Genomic DNA, 11,399 nt, shown 5'->3' on the forward strand with positions numbered 1-11,399 from the left:
CGGTATAAACTTTACATTAATTAAAGCACAAACTTGCTAAAAGTAAATTATATTAATTATGTTTTTTTTATTTTTGAAAATTAAATTTATAAATAAGATTGTTTATTTATTATCCAAAATTAAAATAAAAATTTAAAAATTAAGTTTATTTTTCCTATTTTTAGGAAACATTTGATTTCTTAAGTAAAATTTAAATGTTTTCAAAATTTAGTTTGAATTTTTTAAAAAAAGGAAAAAAAGTAAATAATAAAAATTAAATAAATGGAAATAATGTTTATAAACTAAAAAAAAAAAAAAAGAAGCAATTCCTAACTCAATTATGTTGGACATGTCAGAAAATTATGTTAGACATGTCAGAAATTCAACTCTTTCTTTCATATGATTGTTTACAAAGGCTATGGATAACTAAATTATGCTAAAATTTATACTTTTCATTATCCAAACAGATTTTGTATATTCCAAAGCTTATTAATTTAATATTTCGGATTTATTATTTGTTTTAAAAAACCCATTAAATTTTTCATTCTCAAATTGCCCAACCTCCATCTCGATCGTGGCACTTTCCTCGTCAATGTCTTCTCCTTCATCCTCTAAATACCCACATGGAGATTCTCTAAAACCCCATTGAAAAACATCACAAGGGACGTGTCGGATTGTCATAGAGTTCTTGGTAATCCCCACCACAGCGACAATGAATCATTTTATCCGAAATCGGTCGTTCCGTTCAGTGTTTAGCTTGAACAGAGCTGTCTGGAAATGGGTTTTCCCTTCTTCGATTAGTCGAGGTTTCTCTGATTTGTCGGATTCTTGGAAATCCACGGCGGGTTTGGTCCGATGCCCGGCGAACGATGTTCCTCTGTCTCCGGTAACATTTTTGGAACGGACGGCCAAAGTTTATAGAGACACGACATCGGTTGTCTACGGTTCTGTGTCGTTTACCTGGGAAGAAACCTATAATCGGTGTCTTAGATTGGCTTCTGCGATGACCCAGCTTGGGATTTCTCCTGGCCAAGTGGTTAGTTACTCTAATTTGCATTGTTAATCTTAATCTTGTGGTTAATCTTGTGATTAAGCTGGATTTCTGCTCCTTTAATGGTGATTTTGATTATAATCTTCTGCTTACTATTTGATTTTGGGTGAATGTGTTGAAAATTAGTGCAAACATGTGTTGTTTCTTTGTTAGTTGTTTATTGAGTAGCTGGAGAGTTTGTATAGGTAATGATTCCATAACCGTCCAAGCCCACCGTGGTAGATATTATCAGCTTTGACCTGTTACGTATCATCGTCAGCCTCACGGTTTTAAAACGCGTCCACTAGGGAGAGTTTTCCGTACCCTTTTTAAAGAATGCTTCGTTTCCCTCTCTATCCGGTGTGAGATCTCACAATCCACCCTTTATGGGTTCAGCGTCCTCACTAGTAAACTGTTCGGTGTCTAGTTCTGATACCATTTGTAACAACCCAAACACACTGATATTGTTATCTTTGGACTTTCTTTTCTGGACTTCCTCTAAGGTTTTAAAATTCTTTGGAGAACAAACATTCTTTATAAGGGTGTGGAAAATTCTCCCTAATAGACGTGTTTTAGAATCGGGAGATTGACGACAACGGTGAGCTTGGGCTGTTATAGATTCTCATTCGAACGATGGGTATGAGCCATTTTTCTTGAATATGATGTTTTCTAGTTCTATTATGGCTGCATTCTTGCAAATTTGAACTTGTATTGAACAGGTTGCAACACTGGCTCCTAATATCCCTGCCATGTATGAGCTGCACTTTGCTACTCCCATGGCTGGTGCTGTTCTTTGCACATTGAACACTCGCCATGATTCCTCTATGTTATCAGTCCTACTGAGACATTCAGAAGCCAAGATCATATTTGTGGATACTCAGTTGTTTGAAGTTGCTAATGAGGCAATTCAGCTTCTTGGACAAGGCGATTCACAATCACCTAAGCTAGTTTTAATTCATGATTCTGAATATGCTTCATCTCCCACTCCATTATCTTCAAATGCTTATGAGTATGAGACTCTGATTGCTTCCGGGAGTTGCGAATTCGAGGCCCGAAACCCGAGAAGCGAATGGGATCCGATCAGTATAAACTACACCTCAGGCACCACTTCCATGCCTAAAGGGGTTGTTTACAGCCACAGAGGTGCCTATTTGAACTCCTTGGCGACGGTTCTGCTGGCTGGCATGGGCTCAATGCCAGTTTATCTTTGGACATGCCCCATGTTTCATTGCAATGGATGGTGCCTTACTTGGGGAGTTGCAGCTCAAGGTGGCACAAATATTTGTCTTAGAAAAGTCTCACCCAAGGCAATCTTTGAGCAAATAGCTTTGCACAAAGTAACACACTTGGCAGCTGCGCCTACTGTCTTGAACATGATTGTGAACTCTCCCGAATGTGATCGCAGGCCGTTACCGAACACGGTGGTCGTCTTGACAGGCGGTTCGCCACCTCCACCGCAAGTGTTCACTAAGGTGGAACAGATGGGGTTCCAAATCTGTCACTTGTATGGTCTAACTGAGACATATGGTCCTGGCACATATTGCACATGGAAGCCAATGTGGGATTGTTTGCCTTGTGATGAAAGATCAAAGATCCGAGTGCGTCAAGGCGTTCGTCACGTTGGACTACACGACGTCGACGTAATCGATCCCAAGACGATGGTTGGCGTCCCAGCTGATGGAAAAACAGTAGGAGAAATAATGTTTAGAGGGAACACTGTGATGGGTGGATACTTCAAAAACAAGAAAGCAACAGAGGAAGCTTTCAAGGGAGGGTGGTTTCACAGTGGTGATGCTGGAGTGAAACATCCCGATCACTATATCGAAGTGAAGGATCGGCTGAAGGACGTGATCATCTCGGGCGGGGAGAATATAAGCTCGGTCGAGGTCGAAACCGTTCTATTTGGTCATCCAGCAGTTGTGGAGGCTGCTGTTGTGGGGCGCCCTGATGATCATTGGGGAGAAACACCTTGTGCCTTTGTTGCATTGAAGGAGGGAAGCAATGTCACAGCCCAGCAGCTGATCGAGTACTGTCGGCATCGGTTGCCGCATTACATGGCTCCTCGATCCATAGTGTTCCAAGACTTGCCCAAGACTTCAACTGGAAAGGTACAAAAGTTCATATTGAGGGATAGAGCTAAGGCTATGGGGAGCCTTTCTTGATTCTAAAATGCTGTTTGTACAGTAGAAATGAATTAGGAATAAAATTACCATTCTTAGTTTCAAATTCTTCGTAAGCGTTTCAAACTATAAAAGTTGTTAAAATGTCGAATGAAAACATGACACGTTTGAACGCTATTCTTTTAAAATTAATAGCTACTCCACGTCATTCTAAGTCCTATGTTAATTTTTTAGTTAACATTCGAAGAGATTCATACCCTTCACGAGTTTTTTTTTTTTTTCTTTTAAAAAATTTAATGAAATAGAAATATACTTTTATTACATGTGACGAAGAGTTTGTGGTTAGATGTTTGTTTAGTTTGTGGGGTTTAAGAATCTACGTTTAAACTGAGAATGAAGAGTGAGCTAACTAGATTTCTCTGTTAGCTAAATAGGGTCGGAGACGATGAGGGTGTGAATATGAATTTCTTCATTAGCTAAAGAGGGTCGACAAGGGAATGAGAGGTCTAAGATGTCTGAGATTTCTAGGTCTGAGATGTTTTAAATGTCCGAGATGTCTAAGATGCCTGAGAGGTCTTAGATGTCTGAGATTTCTAGGTCTGAGATGTTTTAAATGTCCGAGATGTCTAAGATGCCTGAGAGGTCTTAGATGTCCGAGATGTCTAAAGATGTGAACGAAGCATCATTACGTGTAAAAGTGTAAAAACATCTCTGTAATATACACATTTTAACATTATGAGGTTGACAACGATACGTAATGGGTCAAAATAAATAATATTTGCCACGATGAATTGACGATAATACGTAACAGATCGAAGTAGACAATATTTATTACCGATAAGCTTATACAAAGATCAAACTAAATAGATATCGAGAAAGATGATGCTTTTATTAGGAGTAGGTAGAGATGGTTTTATTAAGGCCCGAAAGGCCTTTGATTGTTGCAATCTAAGTTTGGTCCCATGGTGACGCCCAACAAGTTGCAGTACCTCGTATAAAATCCAATTCTACTGGTCATTCTATCGTTAGGACCGCGCCCACATTCAAGTCCACCGTTGATGATGTTGGTAATAACACCATAGCCAGCAGCTCTTCCAGCAGCTCTATCAACATTCGATGGCTGCCACCTTCCGATGATCACATCATGGCTCGATGGCTTGTTTCCTTGTGGTGTCATCCAAAACCAAATGGCTGTTCTGAACGACACAATTGGGTCTGTGGCTACCAAGTCCGGATTGTTCAGTAAATTCAAACCCAACGCTCTCCCAGCCTGCCCGTAGTTGTAGTTGCTAGCATCATACAAGATATCAACATTCAGTAGGTTAAGAATTACGACTCTCCATGATAGTATAATATTATCCACTTTTAAGTGTCACATTTTTTTTTTTAGCATAACAAAAGGGAGAAGGATAGAGAGGGTAATTCCTTACTGAGTGAGTTGAATGGGTCCACGACCAAAGTATTTCTGACCGGGAGCGCATGGCCATTCCGGATCAGGTGATCTACAGTAGGCATCTTGTTGGAGCTCTCTAACAAAGCAATATCCCCACGCGTATGGACCATCGGGTGCAGTTGGCCATCCTCCTGTGCCACAATCTCTCGTTATTTATTAGAATTTTGTTCTTATAATTAGATAATGTCGAGGATTGTTGGGAGGGAGTTTCACGATTAAGGAATACATCTCCATTAGCATAAGGCTTTTCGGAGAAGTCCAAACCAAAGCCATGAGAGCTTATACTCAAAATGGGCAATATCATACCATTCTGGAGATCCGTGATTCTTAACATGGTATCAGAGTCATGTTCTTAACTTAGTCATGTCAATAGAATCCTCAAATATTGAATAAAGAACTTGTGAGCTTTGAAGGTGTAGTTCGAACAAAGGGTGTATTTTGTTCGAAGACTCCAGAGGAGTCGAGCCTCGATTAAAGGGAGGCTATTTGAGGGCTCTCAAGTGTTGAACAAATGATATCTAACTTAGGGAATGATCATGTGTTTATAAGTAAGGAATACATCTCTATTAGTATGAGACATCTTCAGGAAGCCCAAAACAAAGCCACGAGAGTTTATGCTTAAAGGGATAATATATCTATGGTGGAGATAAAGTGATTTGTAACGGATAAAACTTAATAAACTAACCGGTGGTCTCGTGAGAAGTTTGGGCTAGGAAAGCTGCTAGCTCCCTTCTACGAGTGGCGTCATCTCCGGTCGTACCAAAGGCAGGGAAGGATCGAGCAGCGGCAAGGAAAGCATTGTAAGTATAGAATCCGTTACTACGACAACGTGGGTCATTACGGTACTTGAGCAATCGATCGAAGACAGCGGCGGTGATGATCCCGCCGACGCCAGATCCAGCATTAGGGGGGAGGGTTGGAGTCGGGCCAGGACGGCGACACTGGCTTTGACAACCAGCCCCACAGTAGGCGTCGGTGGTGCCGCACCAGCCGTGCTCGCTGCAACACAACCCATTTTGACAAACAGCGCTGTTGGCTTGCCGCCCACATTGCTGGGCAGAGGCGCTCAACAGCAAAGCAAGAGATAAGAAGATGAATGCATGAAGCTTCATATTTTTCATGGAGAAGAAAAATAAGGTGTTGGTGAAGAAGATGAGAAGAGAATTGCCCCAATTTATAAGAAGGGATTTGCTGAATTTTCCACAATTCATATCAACCATCACTGACTATTCCAATAGGCCGTAGACCCTGACTTAGATATTATTTGTGAGATTCTGTATCGGTTGGAACACGGGAATGAAATAAGTGTGTAAATCTCTCCCTAACATATGCGTTTTAAAATTGTGAGGGTGACAAACGATACGTTACGAGCCAAAACAGACAATACTGCTAATAGTGGGGGTTTAGCTGTTACAAATGGTATTAGAGCCAGACATCAGGGCGATATGTTTGCAAGGATGTTGGCCCCTCCAAAGGAGTGATTGTGACTGTAAGGATGTTGGTCCGTCCAAGGAGGTGAGGTGGATTGTGACTACGAGAACACTGACTCTTTCAAAGGATGCTGGCCCTTTAAGAGAGTGATTGTGACGGTAAAGACGCTGACCCCTGCAAAGGGGTGGGTTGTGACTATGAGAACACTGAATCTTCCGAGGGGATGTATGATGACTACAAGGACGCTGGTTGACCCCTTCAAGAGGGTGACTGCGAGAATGCTAGTAGGCCCCTCCAAGGAAGTGGATGGTGATTACGAGAACGCTAGCAACCGAAAGAAGTGAATTGTGTCTACAAGAACGCCGACCTCTAAGAGATCCACCCTAATGTTTTTTTTTTTTTTTTGTTAATTTAAATAAATATATATTTACTTATTTTTGTATAGGTAGGGTAGATATATCATAGATATTTTATCTATTAAATTTGAAGGTACAATTTTCCACAAGTCAACAAAAGCATTTATTGCCTTTGGGTCATCTTACAATTAATTATTTGCAAACAATCCCTCTTATTTATACATATTTCTTCTTTCCCCCCTTCAATTCATAATAATTGTTTTCAGAGTAATTCTCCGTTATTATTGGTAGTTTGAATTTGCATTTTTTAAATTAAAAAATATTAAATATAATTTTTAAAGGCAATGTCCCTGAGAACTGTGGGCCTTCATCGAGTTGGGCCGAAGCCCGGCCCATTGACTTCCCTCCCAAATCTCAGATTTTGCATAAACCCTAACATCGTGAAAAACCCTCCCAATTGATTCGACTGGCGGGGAGTTGGAAGATGGGGAAATTATCACCATCGTTTCGGTCAGCTATCTCCACCCCGATCGTTAACAAACCACCGCATCCTCCGGCGGCGCCATCGCTCTTGTCCGGTGAGATCCGCTCCTTGTCCAAGAAGCGTCCTCCGAAACATTCCCGGGAAAATCAATCGGCGCAGAGCTCCGCCCACGGTGAAAAGCCTAAGCTCCCAACGCTGTTTAAATCGGCCAGTCTCGCAGATGCCAAGAAGCTCTACAGCTCCTTCATCAACACCACAAAAGCCCCTCTCGACGTTCGATTCTATAACTCTCTCCTTCAGTCTTACGCTTCAATCGCCTCACTCAATGACTCAATCTCTTTCCTCCGCCACATGTCCAAAGTTCAACCTTCCTTCTCGCCGGAACGATCGACCTTCCATGTATTACTCTCTACCTCCGGGAATGGTACTGATTCCTCTCTCGCCTCGGTTCGGCAAATCCTCAATTTCATGGTCACCCAGGGATTCAATCCTGACAAGGCAACAACTGATATTGCTGTGCGATCGCTTTGTTCGGCAGGTCTGATTGATGAAGCTGTTGAATTAGTAAGAGAATTTTCGCAAAAACACTCACCTCCTGATTCTTATACATACAATCATCTCGTTAAACAGCTTTGCAAATCCAGATCTCTGTCTACGGTTTATGATTTTATTGAAGAAATGCGTAGTAGTTGTGGTGCGACTCCCGATCTTGTTACGTATACAATCTTGATTGATAATGTGTGTAATGGCAAGAATCTCCGTGAGGCGACGCGGTTGGTAAGTGTGCTAGCTAAGGAGGGGTTTAAGCCGGATTGCTTTGTTTATAACATAATTATGAAGGGCTATTGTATGCTTGGCAGGGGCGTTGAGGCAATTGGAGTGTATAAGAAAATGAAGGAGGAGGGATTGGAGCCTGATGTTGTGACTTTTAATACATTGATTTTTGGGTTATCGAAGTCAGGGCGAGTTAAGGATGCAAGAAAGTTTCTGGACATTATGGCAGAGATGGGTCATTTCCCTGATGCTGTTACTTACACTTCATTGATGAATGGAATGTGTCGCGAGGGTGATGCTCTGGGGGCATTGTCGTTGCTTGAGGAGATGGAGGCAAAGGGATGCAGTCCCAACTCGTGCACATACAATACGTTGCTCCATGGGTTGTCGAAGTCTAGGCTTTTGGATAGAGGGATTGAATTGTATGGTTTGATGAAATCCAGTGATATGAAGCTTGAAGTTGCTTCCTATGCTACTTTTGTGAGGGCACTTTGCAGGAGTGGTAGAATTGCGGAGGCCTATGAAGTATTTGATTATGCAGTTGAGAGTAAAAGTTTGACGGATGTTACTGCATATTCAACGTTAGAGATTACATTGAAGGCTCTCAAGAAAGCAGGGGAGAAAGGCAATGTCATATAACTGGTAAAAGTTTGGTCCTTTCGTGTTAATTGTTGGTATGTTCTGAAAACTCCAGCTTTCTTTGCTTGCCATTATCTTCTACTTTTCTCGCATTCAATAATTTTCTGCTGATAGGATAGTTTATTTCTCCTGAAGGAGCCAAATTGGTCATTTCTCAGTAACGATGGATAGAGCTAAAATTTGTTACTACTAAGATCCGGTCTATTTCCTCAAGGGTGGGACAACCGTGAAGAGATGTACTCTTGGATTGTTAGACATACACCGTGCTTTGAATTGTATAGCCTAGTTTGCACCTTTAGCAGATTAATGCAGTAGCTTTTTAAGTCTTCTCGAATCTTTTATATATAAGAATCCGTGAATGTCCAATCTAGCTTGTTGTGCCTCAACTATTTTCACAGAACAATTGCTAGACCCTATCACATTTAGTTACTAACGTGGACATTGTGACTTGAACCCATTCTTTCTAAGTCCTTTATTGTACCACTAGGTTATCCTATGATGATGTAATAGTCTAAGCTCACTGCTAGCAGATATTGTCCTTTTTGAGCTTTTCCTTCTAGATGTCCCCTCAAGGTTTTAAAACGGTCCACTAGGAAGAGGTTTCCACATCTTTATAAGGAAGCAAGGAATGCTTCGTTCCTCCCTCTCACCAACGTGGGATCTCACAGGTGATATCTTCTTGAATGTTATAAAATAGTGGTTGTAGATGGATACTTGTTGGGTTGCATTAGAATCAAGGATTCAACTATGTTTCCCCTTTCACTGCCCATTCCGGTTCATGTTTAAGTATGAACTTAAATATTACTTCCATCACAGCCGCAAAATCTCACATTTCTAGTTTCTGTGGTTTAGGCCTTGATCAACCAAGCATTTGGAGTGGCTGGCTGATGAAAAAAGTGGTTTAGTGGAAATTTGGTGAAGCTTGACGACGGTGAAAGCCAGGATTAACAGAGGTTCCTAGGTAAATTTTCATGGCTCAAGCATTGGCAGAAGAGTACGGATCCAAATTGTTATCAAGGTTCGTTCTTTCACTGTTAAATGCTATCATCTAGAAGATAAAGCCTACAAACCTAGATGCTGATCTGCCTCCAAAGAGCTCCCTACTGCTTGATGGAATGGAAAGGGGATTTGAGATTCAAACATTAGGGATTGAAACATATTTCTTAGTTCAATGATGGTAGGGGTGCGAGATTCAATCAACAGAATTTTAAATGCCTTATTTACTGAGCTATGCTGAATGAACAACCTGAAACATTTATTTAGATTTAGAACCCTAACTTTACAATGTTCCTCTGTAGTACACTTATGATCCACAACAGGTACATTAGATTAGCGGTGGATAAAGTATTAGTATACGAAGCAAGAAAAGATCATAAACAAGGCAGTACAAATTATTGAGTCAATATACATTGCATATTGTTAGGTAATGTATGGGTAATGTGAATGTGATAATATTATGGTTGGTAAGGTAACAAGATCTTGAAAAATTAGTATCTGTAAGAATTTGTGATTGGAATGGGTTTGTAAATGAACAAGGTTATTTATTCTGTTCAATTGTTTTTGAAAACAGACAAGCTCTAAGATTCTTGGTGATTTTTAGGCCAATAAATTAACATGTTTTCATTGTATAATCTTGAGTGGTCAAAGGGAATTGATTCATGTGGATTGATTGGGAGACACTCAATTCATTGCCAGGCTTTCATGTTGAGAACCCACAAATTAAGCAAAACCAAACCCTATGGAAATGTGTTTCATTTTTAGGTTATAATGTGAAGGGATCATCATTTTTGGTCTCTCTCAATTCATCCAATACGTTTTGAATCAAATCTTTTTGGATGGTTGACCTAATCTTGTAGTTAAGTCATTCATGAGAAATTTGCATACATGCTCGAGCATAAGTGTATTTGTTCATCCGAACATAACTTTAGTGATCAGGTGAGGTCCTTAAAGATATTGTGGAGAGAGTGGAGACTCGTTTTTTCTTCTTGCTAATGATCGACATTAATCAGCCATTGAAATCTCCATTGCCCGAATTGCATAAGAAATAACTACTAATTGGGATACTTGAGGGTTTTGAGTGGGCAATTTTCAAGTGTGGGATGCTCATTTAAACGAGAAAGAAGAGTGTATGGTATGAGTTTCGATAGTGATCTAGAGCCAGTTAGCAACTACCGGAAGGGACTTCGAAAACATGGCAAACAAGAATGACTTGGATTTGTGAATATTCATTAAACTTTGTTGGTTCCTTGTTCCTCGCCCTGTGTCTGCGACAGCATTAGAAACACTACGATAATCTAGGCTATGGGAGTACCAAATATTTGATCATTGTTAGCCTAGATTCATGGCTACAATTATTAACAAAGCCACCCTTTAAAAAGGGGTAGCACCGTAAGGTGGCATTAGTATCATTACAGCCCGCAACTACGCCAACATGTTCAATATTATATTACTGATCTTGATGTTGCCCAATAGATGTTGCGCCCACCAGCCTGTTGGGTCGGTTAACTGGCCTGCGAGAGTGGAGCTCAAGCCAGAACCGGTGCTGCTGCGCCTAAAATCCTTTCCAGTTTTGTCTTTCAATTCGAAAAGGACTTCCTTTAGGCTTTATCATTCCTATATGCACCAGTAGCAGGTGGTTTTTGGACTTGCAGAAGGTGATCAAGTCACAGAGGATGGTTAATGGGTTGGAGGGTGCGGATATCGCTCTTCATTCTCTCCTGGGCCACAAGAGAGACAACGACACCAACGAACGAGGATTAGATTGCATGTTTAGATGTTTAGTTAAACATACCGTGTGCTTTCTTAACGTATTGAGTCATGGAATTACTATCTCAGAACATTCATTCAAAAGGCTCGTACATTTTTGTAACTCTCGACAATGAATGTAATTTTAATGGATTTTAATTTCATAAAAATGGAGGGATGTAAAAATAAAACAAAGATTTGTACAAGTATTTCTTGGTTTACAAGGAAGGGAGCACAATAATTGAAGATTAGATTAGTAAACAAATAGGAATGAGAGGATTATAATCCCTTTTTAATTCCCTCATGCACCTCCGTACATTAAATTAAAAAAATTAAAAAATTAAAAAATTAAAAAATTAAAAAATTAAAAAAAAAAAAAAAAAAAAAA

General features: G+C 40.2%; 3 protein-coding genes across 6 annotated transcripts; 2 read left to right on the forward strand and 1 right to left on the reverse strand.

The window, feature by feature from the left end:
• Positions 1-486: 486 nt before the first annotated feature.
• LOC111433850 (probable acyl-activating enzyme 1, peroxisomal) lies at positions 487-3,347 on the forward strand. 2 transcript variants are annotated; one of them, XM_023071098.1, is made up of 3 exons: positions 487-1,015; positions 1,729-3,198; positions 3,243-3,347. In XM_023071098.1, the coding sequence occupies exons 1-2, from the start codon at positions 692-694 to the stop codon at positions 3,169-3,171; spliced, it is 1,767 nt and encodes a 588-aa protein (XP_022926866.1). In that variant the 5' UTR covers positions 487-691; the 3' UTR covers positions 3,172-3,198; positions 3,243-3,347. The 2 variants fall into 2 exon arrangements, with proteins under 2 accessions (XP_022926866.1, XP_022926865.1); XM_023071097.1 differs by having other exon boundaries at positions 1,729-3,347.
• A 537-nt stretch (positions 3,348-3,884) lies between these two features.
• On the reverse strand, positions 3,885-5,694 carry LOC111433851 (endochitinase-like). The gene is made up of 3 exons (XM_023071100.1): positions 5,268-5,694; positions 4,560-4,713; positions 3,885-4,418 (listed from the first exon to the last, which is right to left on the reverse strand). The coding sequence occupies exons 1-3, from the start codon at positions 5,692-5,694 to the stop codon at positions 4,046-4,048; spliced, it is 954 nt and encodes a 317-aa protein (XP_022926868.1). The 3' UTR covers positions 3,885-4,045.
• Positions 5,695-6,825: 1,131 nt separating this feature from the next.
• LOC111433937 (pentatricopeptide repeat-containing protein At2g17670) lies at positions 6,826-9,753 on the forward strand. Of its 3 annotated transcripts, none has more exons than XM_023071215.1 (2): positions 6,826-8,301; positions 9,119-9,753. In XM_023071215.1, the coding sequence occupies exon 1, from the start codon at positions 6,854-6,856 to the stop codon at positions 8,264-8,266; it is 1,413 nt and encodes a 470-aa protein (XP_022926983.1). In that variant the 5' UTR covers positions 6,826-6,853; the 3' UTR covers positions 8,267-8,301; positions 9,119-9,753. The 3 variants fall into 3 exon arrangements, with proteins under 3 accessions (XP_022926983.1, XP_022926984.1, XP_022926982.1); XM_023071216.1 differs by having other exon boundaries at positions 6,826-8,269; positions 9,083-9,753; XM_023071214.1 differs by having other exon boundaries at positions 6,826-8,269.
• Positions 9,754-11,399: the final 1,646 nt, after the last annotated feature.

This window comes from Cucurbita moschata, unplaced genomic scaffold (assembly GCF_002738365.1).
Source record: "Cucurbita moschata cultivar Rifu unplaced genomic scaffold, Cmos_1.0 Cmo_Scf00043, whole genome shotgun sequence".
NCBI lineage: Eukaryota > Viridiplantae > Streptophyta > Magnoliopsida > Cucurbitales > Cucurbitaceae > Cucurbita > Cucurbita moschata.